Genomic DNA, 18,364 nt, shown 5'->3' on the forward strand with positions numbered 1-18,364 from the left:
TTTATTTGTAATCTTATGGTATGCTAATGCTGAATAACATTTGCATGTTATTGAAGCAGTGTGGTTTTGTAGCAGAGGGTTTTGTGGAGGCTTGTCTGCATGCCAGAGCAACAGTGAAAAAGCTTATGGGGTTGGGGGCGTGGCTTACACTGATGCGGATCTTCCCATTGGTGGACATCTATCCTGGTTACCAACCAACACTACTCACTGGGCACATGAGAAAACAAAGAAAAACTCGTTTATTACAAAGCTAATGGCTGACAAAGTACAGTTATTACACGGACAGTAAGTCGTTCTCTAATATTTATTGGAACTAGAGGAAAATGTGTGCGATAATATGAGCGCAGAAGCCTGTGTGTGTCATTTTATTTTGACTGGATACATGCTAATGCTAACTGTATAGCCACTCAGTTTGTTGTTAGCATCAATGCTAACCAAGCTATGTTAACGTTCTCTCTGCTACAAAGCCAGGAGCTCATTTGGAAATAGGCCGGAAAACGCTATTATTGTAGTGTTAAAACTGCAGAAAATGCCTAGCATGTTAGCTGTAAATGCCATTGAAATTAATTTAACGTTTGTTGGCAAATAATATGTGACTGTTCTGCTGAATGTTCTTGCGGGTGGGGCGACATTTTAAACGCATTGAAGGTAATTGAGGTTTTATGTGACAGGTAACCTTGGGGTTATCCTCATCTGTGTTCCCTCTGCAGCGGTGATCAAACGCTACACAGGTTTTAATGATATTATTGGAGAAGCACTGGCCCGCTGCAAAATATGGGATAGGGTTAAGTGAAGAGCATCATCTGCTGCCACACAATGGATGACGAGGTAAGCAAGGACCATTTTATGTAACCACTCATGTGCTCTGGTTCACATCATCTGTCATTTTACTCCAAGAAGCTTTCTATTACAGCAACATTGCATGCCATGTTTACAGCAGTTTCCCCTCTTGTTTCTCTATTCTGTCACTAACAAGTGCTCTATTCTTCCTTCAATTTTCTTTGCTTCTCTTTTCCTGATTTTGACAGATCCTGTAGCCTAGTTGACTTGTAAGGGTTTTGTGATTTCTTTGTTCGTCTTGCATGATGGTTTTTAAAAGAAATACATGGAATGGCATGAGCTGTAGGTGACTGTTATGCAGACAACAATTTTGGCACATTTTGTCCCAATGACCACTGGTTATGGATCTAGGCTAATGTGACATAAGACTTAAGCAGGCAGACATATGTTTTTTAAAATCTGGATGAGTTCATAATAATCGAGTCCAGTATTCCCTAAACAAAATTCTTATTGTGAGAATTGTACACTCTCTTTTAGTCTTGTAAATCGTGGCTTTTATACACAAATGGTCAGTTCTTCATCTATCTGTAGTTACATGTTATTTTAAGTAGTTTACATCGTAGTGTTGTGACATGTATTTCAAATGCTAGTTTGTGTGTAAGGGCTATATCTTCTCTATATTTCAATGACGGCTCTTGTCACTTTGTAACCACTGCTTTGCTCGCACCTAGTGAGAACAGGGTAGCATCGACTTTAAATGAAGAGCATGAATTTGACAGGACGATGGCATGAATTCATAAAAGTGTTGGAGTTACTCCACAGGGATTATGCCCCGTGCTGAGTCAGCATTTTCCCCCACTGTGTGTGCATATTGTTCATCCTCCTTTCTTTTGCTGTGATCACTATTTGCCACATCACCTCAAAATTTAAAGTCTGCATGCCTTTAGAGTTAACTAAATATTGTTGTGATCCCAAAATCGTCATTGTCTTCTTAGCATGTTAACACAAATAAATATCTCAAATAAATATCATTAGAAAAATGAATGACTGTATCGATTCACCTGAGCTCCAGCAGTGTTTATGTATTATCAGTTCTTGTTGAGGGCCTGTAAGAAAACGTTCCCAATTGTATTTATATCTCATTTTAAACCTCACGCTGACACTGACACCAAAGACCCTAACACATTGCAAGTTACATAACTCTGTGTTGTCTATCTGCCATGCTCCGTTAACATCTCGTCACATTGCATGTGCTGTATTGTTGCTTTATTTACTGACCGGGGGAGCAAGTTGTTTGCTCAGAATGTTCCGTACAGAATAAAGTGGATATTGATTGTAGTCCGTGATCGTGAGTACTCGTGAAACAATGGAGTGTTTTCTGTCTGTTTTTTTCATCAAATAGCTGATGCAGGATTTTCTGACTCTGCATTGTGTGTGTTTGTGTACTCATGCTGGTTTTCTTTAAGGAGAGTCAGACATGCCAAGGAGAGAAGCAAGCCTCGGCTGTGGACGACACCCTGGATGAATATTTAATCTCCCTCCAGCAGAAAAACAGGTGAAGTGTGAGCATCGGCTGCTGGAGAGAGACAGATTGGATTTCACAGAGGAGACACACAACTGCTCTCTTCCTGTCACTTCCGCTTAATAGGAGCACTGATTGGTTCCTTCCTTAATTGAGATCAACTCAATTAGTTTGTGAAATGTGGGATCGATGTCAGAATACCTTGAAAATATCTCAAGTCTTGAAATGAGACCATAGCCCTCTCAAATAAGTTATCTTTACTTTTTAATTGTAGACGTAGTGACCATTTTTCTTTGCTTCTCAGGATCCTTAAGCGCCTTAAAGTCAAAGACCCCAGGCAGATTGAGTTGGAACAGCTCGAGCAAGGTTTTTCTATTTATCTTAACGGAGCCAATGCTGAAGCCAAGACGAAGCAGACAAAGAGCTCCAACCACAAGTCTGTCACCTCCACACCCGCCTGGAGGCCTGCACGGGCAGCAGGTACCAAAATAAACCCACACTCAAAAGTCAAAAAGCCTTATATAAGACCTCATTATTTTTGTACCGCCATTGTGCAGGGGGGGGGGAATTCTTCTTCTTAGTTTTTTTAGCCTTGTCTTTATCAATTTCCATCAGTAAAGACACACAAAAAGAAAAAAAAAAAACCTAAAAATGTATAAATTAAATACAAAAGACAGACTGACACGGCATCACCTAAATAATACAGTTAATACAAACACAGTGATAATTATAACATTCATAAATAAAACATTTAAAATAATAACACTTCCTAGCTCTTCAAGGCCTCAGTCATAATTGAATTTGCCATCAAATGCATTAAAGGTTCCCAGAGGAATTAAAGGCCTTCTGTTTTCCTTTGCTAATATTCTTCCTGAGTCATTTTTACACTGTAACGTAAAGCCACATCATTCTACTGATACACACATTTGTGTTGCTTCTGTCATCTCTAGAGCATATGGAGCGTGAGTTAATAGCCACCACTTCTCTGCTTGTAGTTTGCCTGGTATGACCACATGCCCAGTCCCATTGAATAAATGATAGTGACAGTTCTAGCTGGCAGCCAGTTTCTCGGTCTTCCTCAATGTGCCGTGGACCATCTGCGCGTGTGCCTGCGTGTTCCTTCTCCTCTGAGGCAATAGTCTGCTGCAAGCTGCTCATGTTCCTCTCCGTGCTGTTACTCATCGGCAGATGTCTGTCGGAGCGCCCACCAGTTAACCGAAGATAGCTGCGATCTGGACGAGAGCAGCAGGAAGAGGAGTCACACTGCTCCGGGAAAGGTCCAGAGGAAAGAATGGGCGCAGGTACTGACTACTTGGATATATAATCATTGATTGTGCTTCAAAACTAAATGTAAACACCTAAATGTTTTTGCTCGTTTGTCATGCATGCAGGATTCTGTCAGGATTCGAACAGAGGAAGGACCGAGTGTGCAGATCTGCCCAGAAAAGCGCTACTCTGAAGATTTCGAGCCCTATGAAAGCATAGACATGGAGGTAGAGTGAACAATGTCTGCTAAGCCTGTGTGCGTGGGTGTTTTCTTTTTAAGGGGAGGGGCTATGTGTCAGATGCAGCTGTCTGTACTACTTAGCATCCCTCCATCTCTGCCATTTCCCCCTTTATCCAATCACCTGGTTCCAAACAGAGCTCCAGTCTGCGCTCCCCGAGGGACCCCTGCAAGGTGTCGCGCTCCTTCAGCTCCAGGCACGAGAGCCAAGGAGGGCAAGCCAATCAGGAACACAATGAGAAAGTACTTCTCAACCTTGAGGAAGTGAAGGTGAGCAGAAGAAGAAATATGTCCATCCTTGTTTCCTTCTCCTAGGTGTTGATTTATGACGGGGTTTTTTCAGGCACAAATCAGTGGAAAGCTTAAACTGTCTGTGTGTGTGTGTGTGTGTGTGTGTGTGTGTGTGTGTGTGTGTGTGTGTGTGTGTGTGTGTGTGTGTGTGTGTGTGTGTGTGTGTGTGTGTGTGTGTGTGTGTGTGTGTGTGTGTGTGTGTGTGTGTGTGTGTGTGTGTGTGTGTGTGTGTGTGTGTGTGTGTGTGTGTGTGTGTGTGTGTGTGTGTGTGTGTGTGTGTGTGGTAGCGCCTGCCAGTGCTTACTTTAATGACTGAATGCGCGCATGCATAAACGCTGACCTTTTGTAAACTAGGTGCTGCGCCGGAGCCTGGAGGTTAGCATGAGGCGGAGCAGCCGCGGCTCAGCGGGGGAGGAGTCAGACGAGGAGTGGGTGGAGGAGCAGATCGAGAGGGACGAGAGCACCGAGAGTCTGGATGAACTGGGGCTTCCTCTCCCCTCCTCAAAGTGCTCTTCCAACCCTCGCTCCAGCAGCTCCCACAGAGACTTTGACTCAGCGAACCTCATCGTCCTCGACTTCGGACCCTCAGCTCAAGGTAGGCTTTAGCATCCTTTCCTATGTAAATGACTTATTGATTTTAAGTGTGATTTCATTGCTTAGAGTGGTTCCATCTCCCCCATATCTGCCTCATCAGCACTGACCTGTACACATGAAGAACAGGCAAATGTATTAGCTGCACACTTTAAATGCTTGTTTTAGCTTTCCCATGACTCTTTTCTTTCGCTTACAAACTCACTTTATCTCAACAAGTTACTCCCACAACAAATGTCCTCAGATTTATCTTGTGTGTTATTTCAGGTCGTAAGATTGAACGCTCTCTGTCTGCAAAGAGAAGAGAAAACACTGACGCCTTTGTACCCACCAAGCCTATGTTGGTGAAGAGCAAAACATTAGATAGGCCGCCTTCCAAAGACAGCTGGGATTGTCAGAGTAAGTCTTTTACAAATAGATGAATGTTTAACAAGTCAATAAACTCACTTGTATATATTTCTGTACGGTAGATAGATCTGTTAGCTAGCATGGTGCTTGATTCTTTTATTTATGAGACGTTTGCTCCTTGCTTCAGGGCCAAGGAGTCGGGTGGAGAGGCCCCTGTCAGCCGCCAGAAAGGCTTCTGTGGAGGAGCGGGACCCGGAGGAGATGGCATGCAGGGTGCGCCAGGCCATCCGGAGAGAAAACGACCCCCTGCAGAGTCTGGAGCTCTTCAGCCGCAACACGGTCTGCCCGCCCCACACTGCGTATCCCACCTGTACTCTGTTCAAACTCTTTTTTATTTCTTTAGCTGTATGATATAGGATAAATAACTGTGATTATTTTGACTTAAATTGAAAATGATACACGCTTTTGAAGGGAATCGATCATTTCTTAATCATTATTCTCATTATAATTGAAATAAATATTGAAATGATCATGGTGATTGATTGATTGATTGATTGATTGATTGATTGATACATTTTATTTCGAACAAGTAGAATAAATAATTACAAAAACAAAACAAATGTTGCAGTGCATAGTCATGTAAGACAAATCAAAACAAAAAATGACATTTTCAACAACAGCATTAGCAACATAAACAGTGCCACATCTAAATGTTCGAAAAGGAGTGAGAAGAAGTATAATTTATTTAATCTCACCCCCTTGTCCCTAAATGATTTATTTATAATCTATAATCTGCAATAATTATCCTTTTTATGCATTATTATTGATGTTATTAGTATTATTAATCGGCTTTACCTGTTGATTGACATATATACATATACACATATATATACACTGATATACATATATGCACACATACATATACACACCTACATACTCACACATATACACATACACATAGTCAAACACCTTCCCCATCCCTGTATCTCCAGAAAATAATTTCTCTGTATTTCCTCTTGAACTGGTTAATGACGTAGGCTGGGGCATGAATGCAGCAACACAAGACTTCATCACAAAATATACTTACCCATATTTTGATATTAAATGTTGTTTATTCGTGCAGCCGTAGTTAACAGATGTTTTCATACTAATCCAGATATTTATTTTGAATTTCCAACAATAATAATTGTATGTTATTTGAATATAGCGTCACAGATTTGACATGTAACCTCTGCCCTTAAAGCTTATGTGTGTTCTTTTTGCTTCCTCTTCATCCAGGGCCGGGGACACCAGCTGACGAATGACTTAGCGCACAACGACAAAGATGAGAACAGTGTCAGTGTGGCCATGCAGAGAATCACGCTCATGGGCCACGGGTAAGCACACAAAATAGGGCACCTCGACACAGATACTGTAGATATGTTCAGGCTTATAAGTGATAAAAGGACACTTTGTACTTATGGTACATCCTTTAGTGTCAGGACAATCATAACAGTGTTTTATAGAAACTAATACACGCTGAAATGTATGGTGTTAATACCCTCTGACCTTGAGGAAGTATTTATTAGCTCAGCCATCCCTCACCTTTAACATGAAGGGTAGCCACCATAGACAAACCTGCAGAGCTGACGATGTAATCTTTTTGTTCAGGGAACAACAGAAACTGCTGAAAGCCTTGGAAAATCTTGAAGCAGGACCCAGCTACAACATTCCTCCGAGTGTCAAAACAGACGCTAACAAGCAGCTGGTGAGTCAGTCGCATCGTCTCGCAGTGAATAATCCCAACACTGCTGTGTGTGATGGAAGGCATTAGTGTACAGGAGTCCTTGTGAATGTTCTGTGCTTTTCATCCCAGACAAGGCTGTCCTCGACGGAGGTCACCCCTGCATTGTATGTTACCATGGAGATCCTGTCAAACTGGGGGAGCGCGCTGCAGGTCGGGCTGACTGAGCTGCAGTTCTTCTGCCTCAGAAACAAGAAGCTCTATGTGTCTCCTCACGACCTCGACATCAGGAACGCTGACTACCCCGGGAATCTGGGGGCGCTCGTTAACGGAAAGGTCAAGGTGAGCGTGTGCTCCTTCTGCCACCGTCATCACACATGCTAATTATCCGTCAAAAAAAGACAGTAGACCATTTGACGGCAAACTATATATCTTTGCTATATCCTGGGACAGATACCCTGTAAACAAATCTGGGTCATCTGCCTCTTAATTTATTTGAACCAGCCCAAAAGGCAAAACAACCGATCAGAGCTCCAGAGACTCTAACTCAGTGTCTATTTCTCATCTCAAATCATTTCATAAACATATATTAGTGTAATTCTTAGCTGTAGAATATAAGAGTTTGCATCAGCCATTGGCAGAGCTTGGTTTTGTCTCAACTGTTTTCAACACAATCACAAACTATATTATTTAAACGGCTCAACAGTACCCTCAAAAATATATCTCTGAAAACATTTGAGGCAGAAAACTAAATCTTCATTCATATTTGATCAGCCTAGTTGGACAGTTTGAGCTGAATCCAGCAGTAAGCACGCTGAGACTCCTCGCCTCTGATTGGTTGTTTCCATTCGGCAACAGTGAAATCTCTCAAATGCCCTTTAAAGCAGCAGGGGGGGGGGGGTGGCAGAGGAACCAGATGTTGTCATAGATTATCTGTGTCATGGATACCAGGATATAGTTAAAGCAAATATGACAACAACGTTATTTTGTGTTAAAGTTAGCATCAGTAGGCCTTCTCACTAAACAAGCACGCACAATGATATGGCTCTGAAACGTTGACAGCTAAATGGGATGCAGCCCACATTTGACACCTGCCTCTTTTGTAAAATACTTATTATTTACCAGTTTCAGGTTAAGACATTTGGCTTATTTTTGTCTCTTCCTCTGGTTTGACAGACCACCAAAGAGCGTCACATGTGGATGTGTCCGTTCCACCCCCCCATCCAGCTCTACTTCGTCATCAGGAACACGGAGCGCTCCACAGACTTTGGAATATCTCGCATCAAAATCTGGAACTACAACAAAAGCCTCAATGTATGTGCTTTTTATTTTTGTGTCATTACAGCTTCTGATTTATCGCCCGTTGAGTTCAGAGATGATTCACTTTGCTGTCTGCAGCAGTAAAGCTCATAAACACAACATGCCCGTGTGTTGTCACTATAATACGGGCGGCTGTATTGGCGTGGTGCCGTCATGGGGAGGGTTTCTCTGTAATGATTGGCCGGCTGAGCTGCCAGTCAGACTGTCCAAATGTGGAACAGAGAGAGATTAGCCCCAGAGGATTAGTGTTGGGGAGTCGCCGGCGTTCTGCCTCTCACTGCTGATCATAGAGGGGTGCAAAGACCCCATCTTATCTCTATGTTACTTCAACTTTATATTGTTACTTGAACCTGGAAGGTAAGGAGCAGCTAGTGGGGAACAGGTTCTATGTTCACCTGTGTTATGCTAGTTTACTATCTGTAGCAGTAAGCAGATTCTAATTGGGCTTTAGCCATGACTTGTGTCTGTGAGAGCGCTAATTACTGCTAGCTTGGAGAGTTCTTACTGCATGCGATCGGTGAATTGATCAATAGGGAATGTTTGAAATTTCACAAGAGCTCTACTTTTTTGGATGTTGTGCTTTTGGGTTTGCAGCTTTTGTTGCACTCATAATATAACATGAGATCTTTCTAATTATATATTTTAATACTAAACATTTGCAGTTAATATTAATTAACCTGACTGTATGTTGTGTTAAATTGAAGTTCTGTTTCTTCTGCAGGATCTTGACATTGGTGCCCGCCATATAAAGCTGTACCTCAACAGCACGTTGGTGTTTGAAGGAGAGCTGGAGAAGGGCTGCGCTAACCAGGTATTTGACTACAGCACCACCGTTGACCTCCAGGATTTCCAGGTTTCGGACTCCGTGTTCTCCAGCCCTGTGTCTTCAGGACACAACCTGCGGGGTGCTAGCCCCCAGCGCCATGAAGACAGGAAGGGTGGGGATGGCAGCAGCTCCCAAAACCACCACAGTTGGAATCCACAGCCATCAGACGAAGGTATCCACGCTATGTTAGACATGCAGGAGAAACCGCACCCTCTGTTGCCCCCCATCGCTCCACCTGTCGGGGTTTCGCCCTCCGCTCATCGCTCCTCCACACAAAGGAACTCTTTTGATCTGTCTGCCCCAGAGGAGCCGCCTGCACCCATGGAGCAGACGGTCACCACCCAGCCGTCCTCCTCCAGGGTGGCCCCCCAGTGGCTGCAGCCGCTGAACAGAGGAGCTCCAGAAGGCTGCGAGGCCAGCAGAGAAAGGCCCCGATGGCTGGTGCCGCAAAACTCCGTGGAGCCCAAATCTCCGACAGCCTCGTCCTCCTCACTGCTCCCGGAGCTGCCGTGCAACCCGGGGCGAGTGTGCAGGGGGTCGGAGAGGACGGGGAACGGGGCTCAGTGGAAAGGAGACGCTTTGGATCTGAGCTGCGACCTGCTGGAGGAGCTGGCTGAGCAAACGGCAGACAAACCTGTCAGCGGACGCAGGAGCTCTTTCAGAAACAATGCAGCCACTGGCAGGCCGACGGAGGAGCAGCAGCTCAGAGCTACAGCACTGTCAAACACTGGTAGGAAGGTTTTAAAATGATGATACACAAAGGGACACACCTCTGCAAATTAATATTCTCTTCATAATGATTACACAATTTGCAAACAAGGAATCAGAAAAGAGACAAATCAAATATCATGTTGGGACTATTTGAAGTCCCTGGAAGCACAAGTGTAGCACCATGTGAGGACTGTCATTTGATTGGTTGATAAATGACAAGGGCCTGTAGTGATATTAGTTTGCCAGAGGCCTCACACTTCACCAAACTGAGTAGCGGTCTTTTTGTACTGGCACTTGTGCCGGGTAATGATTGCCTAACCCTTCTGCAGATTTACGTTTTGTTATGTTATTCTTTAATTGATCAAGTTGTTTGTTATGAAATGTTGAAATGTAAATAAGACTACATTAAATGAACTATTACAATGAAAGGTTTACACAGGGACTCACACTTCTCAGGGATCCTGTACTTGTATGTTTTCATTTCTTTCTCTTTAAACACATGTTAAAATAATATTATTTGAAATGTATTAAATGAACAACTAGGACATGTTTTGTGTAATGGCACATTTGATGATGTGAAGTCATTAGTCATAATTCCCTGCGGCCTGTTACTAATGAAAGATCTGTGTGTATTCTCCAGAGGAGCCGATGCCATTGAGCTCTCGCAGGAGGCCGTGCTCCTCTCCGCTGCACAGCCAGCAGGACGACACCCTCAGGGAGTCCTGGGACTCTCTCACCAAGTTCAACCAATGCCAACGCGGACGCATCTCCAACATGGGCTTCGAGGGCGACATCTTCGACGAGTTCCTCCAGCGCCAGGGACGCGGTCCCCCCACACTCCCAGGAAGCCCCTCCACAGCCCCCAGGAGCCCTCGGTCCCCCTTCACCCTTCAGGGGGCAATGTGTGAGGGCCCTGATGATGATCTGAACATGGAGAGGGAGGAGGAGTTTGAGATCCCGGTGCTGCCACAGGGCTCCAGGCTGATCATCAACATCCTCTCCACCTGGGGGGATCGCCACTACGTGGGCCTCAACAGCCTGGAGGTGTTCAGTTCCAGCGGGGAACCTCTACGCCCGGCTCACATCCGCGCTGACCCCCCAGACATCAACATCCTGCCCGCATACGGCAAAGACCCACGCGTGGTCACTAACCTGATCGACGGAGTAAATCGCACACAGGATGACATGCATCTCTGGCTGGCGCCCTTCACCCCCGGTCGAAGCCACACCATCATCCTGGACTTCGGAGCGCCGTACCAGGTGGCCATGATCCGAGTGTGGAACTACAACAAGTCACGCATTCACTCCTTCAGAGGGGTGAAGGAGGTGGAGATGCTGCTGGATGGAAGGTGCATCTTCAGGGGAGAGATCGCAAAGGCCTCTGGGACGCTGTCTGGAGGTAGCTCAACAGAAAGGCCTTGCATTTTTGTAATTTTCTTTGTGTGGTAATTAGAAATGTAGAGTTGACATTTTAAAATGTCTCGGTAAAAAGAAAGTTTGTCTCCTATCAAATGAGTAAAAACACACTGACAGGAGAAAAACGTACACACTTCTGGTACTGGTTAATCTTGCTCTATCCAATGACTGTGCGATGTCAGCATAGTTTTTATGATTAAATTCAACCCCACTTGTTTCTACAAATAAATCCAATGTTTAAGTAATTATTATATATTATAACACTGGTGTTAAACATCATTAGATTTGGAGGAGAGATCATTATGACTTGTTTAGGACTCAAAATGTGGATTTTGGACTGGAGTGCGAAACAATGACTTGATCCGGCTTCTGGTGTAACTTTTGATCAACTCTTCCTCCTTCTTTCTCTCTCCGCTGTCACCTCAGAGTTGGACCAGTTTGGTGACACCATCCTCTTCACCACTGACGATGAGATCCTGGAGGCGATGTCTCGTTATGATGAAACCTTCCTGAGTGAGGGCGAGGGTCCTGAGAGCCTGGTGTCTGAGGAGGAGCTGCAGAGACCCCGCACCGCTGACGGAGAGGGAGAGGAAAGACCCTTCACACAGGCCGGCTTCAGAGAGGAAGACCTCAAAGTAAGACAGGCTTTATCAACAGAGGGAACAAGTACAAGTACTCACAGTGTTTTCCTATTAACTTGACTATTGTTAAACTATTGGTTCCCTATAATGTCAGAGCGATAACTGATCAAAGACTCAAAAACATCCCACTCATCTTATTCTCTGTCTTAGTTGAAGCTCCACCTCAACCCCACTGTGAGCCAGTCTGAGGAGAGCATGGATCATATTTTTGGGATGTACACGGGAAAGTGTGAGTAGATGATACGATATACTTTATTGTCTCCGTAAGTCATACTTGTCAACCCTCCAGATTTTCGCTGGAGACTCCCGATTTCATAGCCCTCTCCCCGTTTCCTCCCGGGGTCATATTTCTCCCGCATTAAACCCGATTTCTGACAAAATCAGATTTACTCAGGACTGTTTCCACTCGGACTTTAATACAGCTACACCATTGTTTGGTTTCCATAGTAACGCGTCTCTTTAGTAGCGCGGGCAACTGAAAGTCCCGCGGTGGTTTTGAAATGCTCCCGATTTCTTAGGTCTCAAGGTTGGCAAGTATGCCGTAAGGACATTTGTTCTGGACTCCGTCCTTTAGTTCCGCCTACATGTATACAAACATAATAAACATTAAAATACATACACATATCATCACTCACGCACCGTTTGCACAAACACAATACACAGACGCACAATTGCGACCTGTTGTACAAGCCTCATGGCCAATATTTAAAAGTATATTACATGACATGTGAGTGTTAAGAGGCTTAATGGACACAGCTGGAATTCTGGGTGGAATATGTGGGTGGGATCAGACAACATCTGTCTAATAATGGACTGCTCATATATGTTTTGGAGAGATGGATGTTTTTTGACACCCATCGTTTTCATAGCAGTCTGTACCAGGCGAGCGATCTGTGACTTTACCATCATGATACCATATCTTATGATGCTCTCCAACACTGCATGATAAAACAAAACGCATATCACATGATCAGCTCTCTGTTGTATGGATACTTATATAAGCTCTCTCCCTCCACCCCAGGCCTTAGACTGGAGCTGGTGATGACCTGGGGGGACTCGCACTACATGGGGCTGACAGGCCTAGAGGTGGTGGGGCAGGATGGAGAGGGTCTACCTCTAGACCTCAGTATGATGGCCGCCTCACCCCGGGACCTCAACGACCTGCCGGATTACGAGAATGACCTGCGCACGCTTGATAAGTACGGCCGACACGATATGCAGAGAATGTTGAATGACATTTGACCCTTTATTCATATACACAGCAGTGGAAGCTGTAGTAAAATAGATGTTATTAATGAATTATCCTTTTAGTTTTTTGTAGAAAGTCAGATTTATTGATTTCAATTTCATTCTATTAATGATACTTGGCACCATACTGTACAAGACTTTATTGATTTGTTGTACTTGCAGGTGTGTTGTTACACATTGCAAGCTGTCTGTGCACACGTGTGTAAATGTGTCTGTTTTCGTTACCCAGGCTTATAAATGGCCACAACATTACGACTGATGACCAGCACATGTGGCTGATCCCTTTCTCCTATGGAGAGCCGCACACCCTGAACATAACGTTCAACAAGACCCAGACCATCGCTGGACTCCGAATCTGGAACTACAACAAGACCCCTGAGGACTCCTACAGAGGGGTGAGACACTCACACTGTTTGATATTATATATATTATATACCAAAAATGCAATTTCTCTTTAAATAATGAGAGTGAACTGTAAATATATAACAATATAATACTGCACACAATAAACTGAAGCAACTAATCTTTATGGTTAATTACATTCCTTCAGGTGGAGCCAGAGATCTTTTTTTACGGAGCGATGTATTCATTATAGTTGTATTAGTAGACATTTTATATTCAAGAGATTTCAAGGAACGCACAACACATCAAAATGTCCCTGTCTTTGGTTCAGTTGAAGATGATCCATGTGTTTATGGATGAAGTTGCCATCTCTCCATCGGAGGGCTTCCTGATCAGGAAAGGTCCTGGAAACTGTCACTTTGACTTCGCCCAGGAGCTGCTCTTCGTAGATTTCCTCCAGACGCCCACCGACAACAAGAGTGCAGAGGACTACCACAGGTACGAGACATTCATTTAGTTTGCATTTATTGACGAAGCTTGAAAGCTGCATTTCCTAATTTACAATGTTGTTGTCTCTAATTCAGAGGAAGCTCTAAGAAACAGGAACTGGCCAGCATGGACTATGAAGCTCCCATCATGCCTTGTGGATGTATCCTAACATGATTTCCCGCTGTGTGCATTGTCAGTCAAATATTTGGATTTATACAGTTTTTTAGTTTGCAAATTAAAACATTTGTTTTTTAGGCCATGCCATATTAATCAAACTGGATTAGAGCTGCAACGCATTTGATCTACAAGCTGTAGATTGAAGTTTTAAATTGATTGATTAATTGGATTTATAAAATGTCAGAAATATGTACTTTAAGATTACCCTTTTTTTATTTTGCCAGTTGGATTTGGACTGTCAGTCTGATTAACGTCAAAGGATCAGTTCTGATGTTCTTTACAGATGACGACTGTCAAAGGACTTAAACAAAAATACACTCATTAGTTTACTACTTAGTGAGCAGTACATTGGGATTTCTGAGACGTATTGGTGTATTAGTGTTAATGGGCTTGATATTTTCAAACCCTCAGATCAAATATTGCAGGGTAAATATAGTATAGGTTTCTGTCGCAGCTCAGGATGAGTTCTGTACATGGGGTTTCATGTTGTTTATTCCTTGACCTTCACCCGTCAGTCATCTTTCAGCTGCAGCTGCTGACCACCTGGGGAGACCCGTACTACATCGGCCTCAACGGCCTCGAATTTTATGACCAGAACCACGAGAAGATCCGTCTCAGTGACAACAGTATCCTTTCTCATACGTTCGACGTTTAATAATAAAACCTAACCTGATACCATACATGTAATAACTGCTACACTATCAACCAATTGTATTAGATGGACGCATACACGTAGTTGGTAAATAATTCATAGTTTCTGCAGGAGTATTAATGTGTCTGCTCCTCAACATTATCCCTCCCAGACATCGCTGCTTTTCCAGACAGTGTGAATGTGCTGGATAATGTGAGCGGTGATGTGAGGACTCCAGATAGATTAATAGACGGAGTCAACAGTACCCACGATGGAAGATACATGTGGTTAGCCCCGGTGCTGCCTGGACTGGTGAGCATTTCAGACAGAGTGCCTTCACTTCACACACTCAGAGCCGAGTACATTCGTAAGTGTGTCGATTGTTTCCTCGTAGGTGAACCGCGTGTACGTCATCTTCGATCAGCCGGTGACGGTGTCCATGATCAAACTGTGGAACTACTCAAAGACACCACAAAGGGGAGTGAAGGAGTTTGGGGTAAGCCTCTTTTTTTCTGCTTTGACCTAGACAAACATTTACATTCAAACTTCAAGCAACAATCTGTCTATGTGTACAGCTGCTGGTGGACGACCTCCTGGTGTATAACGGCATCTTGGACTGTGTTAGCCACGTGGCTCGAGGCATTCTGCCCACCTGTGACCCCGTGGTGCCGTACCACACCATCCTCTTCACCGACAACGCCTACATCGCACACCGCGAGAGGAACACTGTCATCAGGTACCCTGGATTATTTAGGATGTAGATGTATTAGTGAATATCGGTCGTACAATTTCCTTTTACAAAAACATACCGAATCTTTATTCTGGTTAACAATTTTGAGAGGCTGAACAAAGCATTTCCTGTCTTTGTTGCATGAGAAATTACTTTTACAATTCATTTATTTTCATCCACCACAGGCTAGCCTATACAGAAACAAACAACCTATTTTTACAGAAAGACAAGGTTACTTGAATGCATCTTTTTGATAGACAAAGAAAACGTTCCTTTGGGTTGAGTTTTTCTGTTTTCTGTCTCGTCCTCTGACCAAAGGTTTAACATGTTCGATACACACTATGTGTAGAAATATACTAAGTTGAGAAAGAAGGTTAGATCAAACCCCATTCTCCTGAGCGGTGAGTTGTTTTGAACACAGATGTGCTCTTCTCCACTCCAGCCCCCGCAGCGGCAGACGCCTCCAACAGTGAGTAACAGAGTCTGTGAACGCCCCGTGTGAGCGCCTCCCTGTGGTCAACCCCTGTATTGAAGAATGCCCCAGTTCCCTCGAACGTCCCCCAGTCATGCCACACCCTCCTTACCACACACACCCAAGTTGTGATGCCTCTGCCCCCCCTTCTCCCCCCCCCCTTCTCTATTACGTATCCTTGGTCTCAAGGTCTGGACCTGCTGGCTTCAAGCTTTATCAGTCAGATCTCCATGTTGTGTAATTCCTGTTTTTCCACTAGCACAGCAAAGTAGCTAACCTGTGTCTTCTTTTTCTCTCTGTGTTGCAGTAATTACGTGGAGGACCAGGATGTGAAGATGACCAATGAGAATCAGATAGTCCATCACAACAAGAAGAAGCAGACAGCAGATCCAGGTGGGTCAGGGAAACTACCTTAAATAGTCTGTTTTGTCCCTCACCAGTTTCAAAAATGTCAGTAAATCAAATAAGTCAAATTTTAATGCAATAATTATTAAATCAAATATATGTGTTCTACCTCAATGCAGCTCTACGGCCTAAAACCTGCATGACTGACGGTGGGAAACACGGAAAGAGGAGGTACTGACAGACAAAAAAACAGACTGATGTGGATTCACTGCTCAAACAAAGACAACTGAATTAAACAGGAGGAACTATGGCTGACTTTTAAGCTCACTTTTTGGTGGGTCACTTGAAAACTTTCTTAACTTTAACACCGAAAGCAGCCACGGTTTGTATGGCGACTTCAAAGTGTCTCACGTAGTCCTCACTGAAGAGATACCAATGGGTTTGCTCACGCACGCACACACATACACGCACGCACGCACGCACATACACACACACACATACACACACACACATGTACACACACACTAGATTCCACTTTATGGTTGGATCGCTCTCCTCTCCCCCTACACTCGTTATTCTGAACACGTACTGTATTGTTGCCCCCCCCCCCCACAGTGCCAGGATGAACCTATAAGGCTGTTTTTTTATATCAGCCCTATTATTGTGCCTCGTACTAAACACTATATCTGTGGCTGCTACTTGTGACTGTTGTGCTGCATATTTAAATGCTGCTCGTGGCGTGAAAATACCTTATTAAAAAATAAATAGCTCCAAGGCCACGTGAAAACACTATCAGGATATGGCCAATGCTACGGTTTTAAGTGTGAGTGGTGCAGGAATGAGTCTGGAAATAAGTTAGCATTTTAACACTTCCGGTTCCCTTGTGTTAAACTCAATGTTTTTGGTTAGATGCCTGAAATAAGTTCTGTGGTAACACCCATTTAAGTTTTTTTAATATGTTCTTAAACCTAATATACATCAGTAAACGCACCACTTGTGAATTGTCATACTAGTATGTGAATAAATTAGATTAGTATACGTCACGTCGAACACGAGACTAGTCATTTTGCTTCAAAAATTAAGTGTGTTTGCCACAGAGCTTATTTACTAGAATAATCAGAAAATTGATTTTTGTCAATGGAAACCTTACGATATGCGATGCTAACTTTCTTGTCGGCCCACAAAAACACGTCATCACTGCACCACTCTATTGTGTTCACGGGTGATGAGCTTTAAAAACTAGCTAACACTCCCAGCGGTTCACAAACCAATGCTATGCAGACGCTAATTTATATCTATTAACAGTTTATATCTGTCGGCTACTATATTTCAAAGCCTGACAGTAATACTTGGGAAAGTGCTTTGACTGAGCTTTTCACCTTTCTAAAAAGATTTATATCGAAGGCTGAAGTGGTTCCTTGAAATCAGTGCAGTGGTCCGATTTTGTACAGTTCAACTTGAAGCTGTCCACACTTGAATCTTCGATATATATTTGGCTTTACAAAATTAGGGTCAGTCTATATTTTCTGCTTTGCGTCAGGTAGAAAAACTTGTTTGCAATCCAAGTGACCTTTATCCAAGTTGCTCTATAAGGTAGACGTTATGGAGGCAAACATTTCATGAACCAGTAAAAGTCATTTAGTTCGAAAAAAATCTACATTTGCCATTTTAGATTTCAAGTAGAGTCAGTAACAGGCAACTTCTAATATGCAAATACTATAAACTTACCTCAAATTGAGAAGGTTAATGTTCAAAAAGGGATTCATCTGATTCTACCTTCACTATAATACTTAATAGTTGGTGTTGTACATTCATTATTCAATATTTACTGTTCTAACTTGTTGCATGGGAGAGTCTCTTCAGCATTAGCCGTTGTTATCATCTTAAAATGTTAGACACTTGTGTTTGGAGGAGTTTCTACGGCTTCATTGAGCCCCAATATATATCAACTATTTTATACTCCTCACTCATGATGGGAGTAATTGTATATGAAATGCAGTTTTATGTATTTAATTTCCCCGTGTCCTACAGCAACAATGGTCACCACTCTGTGTCTGCTCTATAGGGCGGTGGCTGTTATTGTATGTGTGGCATTTAGTGTTTTGAAATATTTAATTATTTTTCTAATATTGATTAAATATGTATATTTGATGTAGGTTTATTTGAAATGAATAAAAATGTAAAAACAAATATCTGGAAAAGACCTCGTCCTGACTTCATCCCACACTGTTCTGAATGATTTATTAAAAACACAGAG

The 18,364-nt window shown here is 43.2% G+C and overlaps 1 protein-coding gene across 1 annotated transcript; it reads left to right on the top strand.

Moving 5' to 3' along the window:
- The first annotated feature begins 136 nt into the window (after nucleotides 1-136).
- Nucleotides 137-18,297, top strand: katnip (katanin interacting protein). Its single transcript, XM_079658824.1, has 28 exons — nucleotides 137-285; nucleotides 711-828; nucleotides 2,247-2,335; nucleotides 2,607-2,782; nucleotides 3,491-3,603; nucleotides 3,694-3,795; nucleotides 3,945-4,076; nucleotides 4,452-4,692; nucleotides 4,956-5,087; nucleotides 5,224-5,375; nucleotides 6,315-6,412; nucleotides 6,687-6,783; nucleotides 6,892-7,101; nucleotides 7,936-8,073; nucleotides 8,801-9,635; nucleotides 10,257-11,015; nucleotides 11,459-11,667; nucleotides 11,824-11,902; nucleotides 12,695-12,872; nucleotides 13,151-13,316; nucleotides 13,595-13,761; nucleotides 13,848-13,912; nucleotides 14,445-14,555; nucleotides 14,733-14,872; nucleotides 14,955-15,056; nucleotides 15,136-15,296; nucleotides 16,070-16,155; nucleotides 16,287-18,297. The coding sequence occupies exons 2-28, from the start codon at nucleotides 817-819 to the stop codon at nucleotides 16,343-16,345; spliced, it is 4,809 nt and encodes a 1,602-aa protein (XP_079514950.1). The 5' UTR covers nucleotides 137-285; nucleotides 711-816; the 3' UTR covers nucleotides 16,346-18,297.
- The last annotated feature ends 67 nt before the right edge of the window (nucleotides 18,298-18,364 follow it).

Source organism: Notothenia rossii (assembly GCF_949606895.1).
Source record: "Notothenia rossii genome assembly, chromosome: 11".
Classification (NCBI taxonomy): domain Eukaryota; kingdom Metazoa; phylum Chordata; class Actinopteri; order Perciformes; family Nototheniidae; genus Notothenia; species Notothenia rossii.

Coding starts and splice junctions, on each gene's coding strand:
- katnip (XM_079658824.1), top strand. Junction 13,913..14,444: donor TCCCATCATGCCTTGTGGAT/GTATCCTAACAT, acceptor TTCACCCGTCAG/TCATCTTTCAGCTGCAGCTG. Junction 14,556..14,732: donor GATCCGTCTCAGTGACAACA/GTATCCTTTCTC, acceptor TATCCCTCCCAG/ACATCGCTGCTTTTCCAGAC.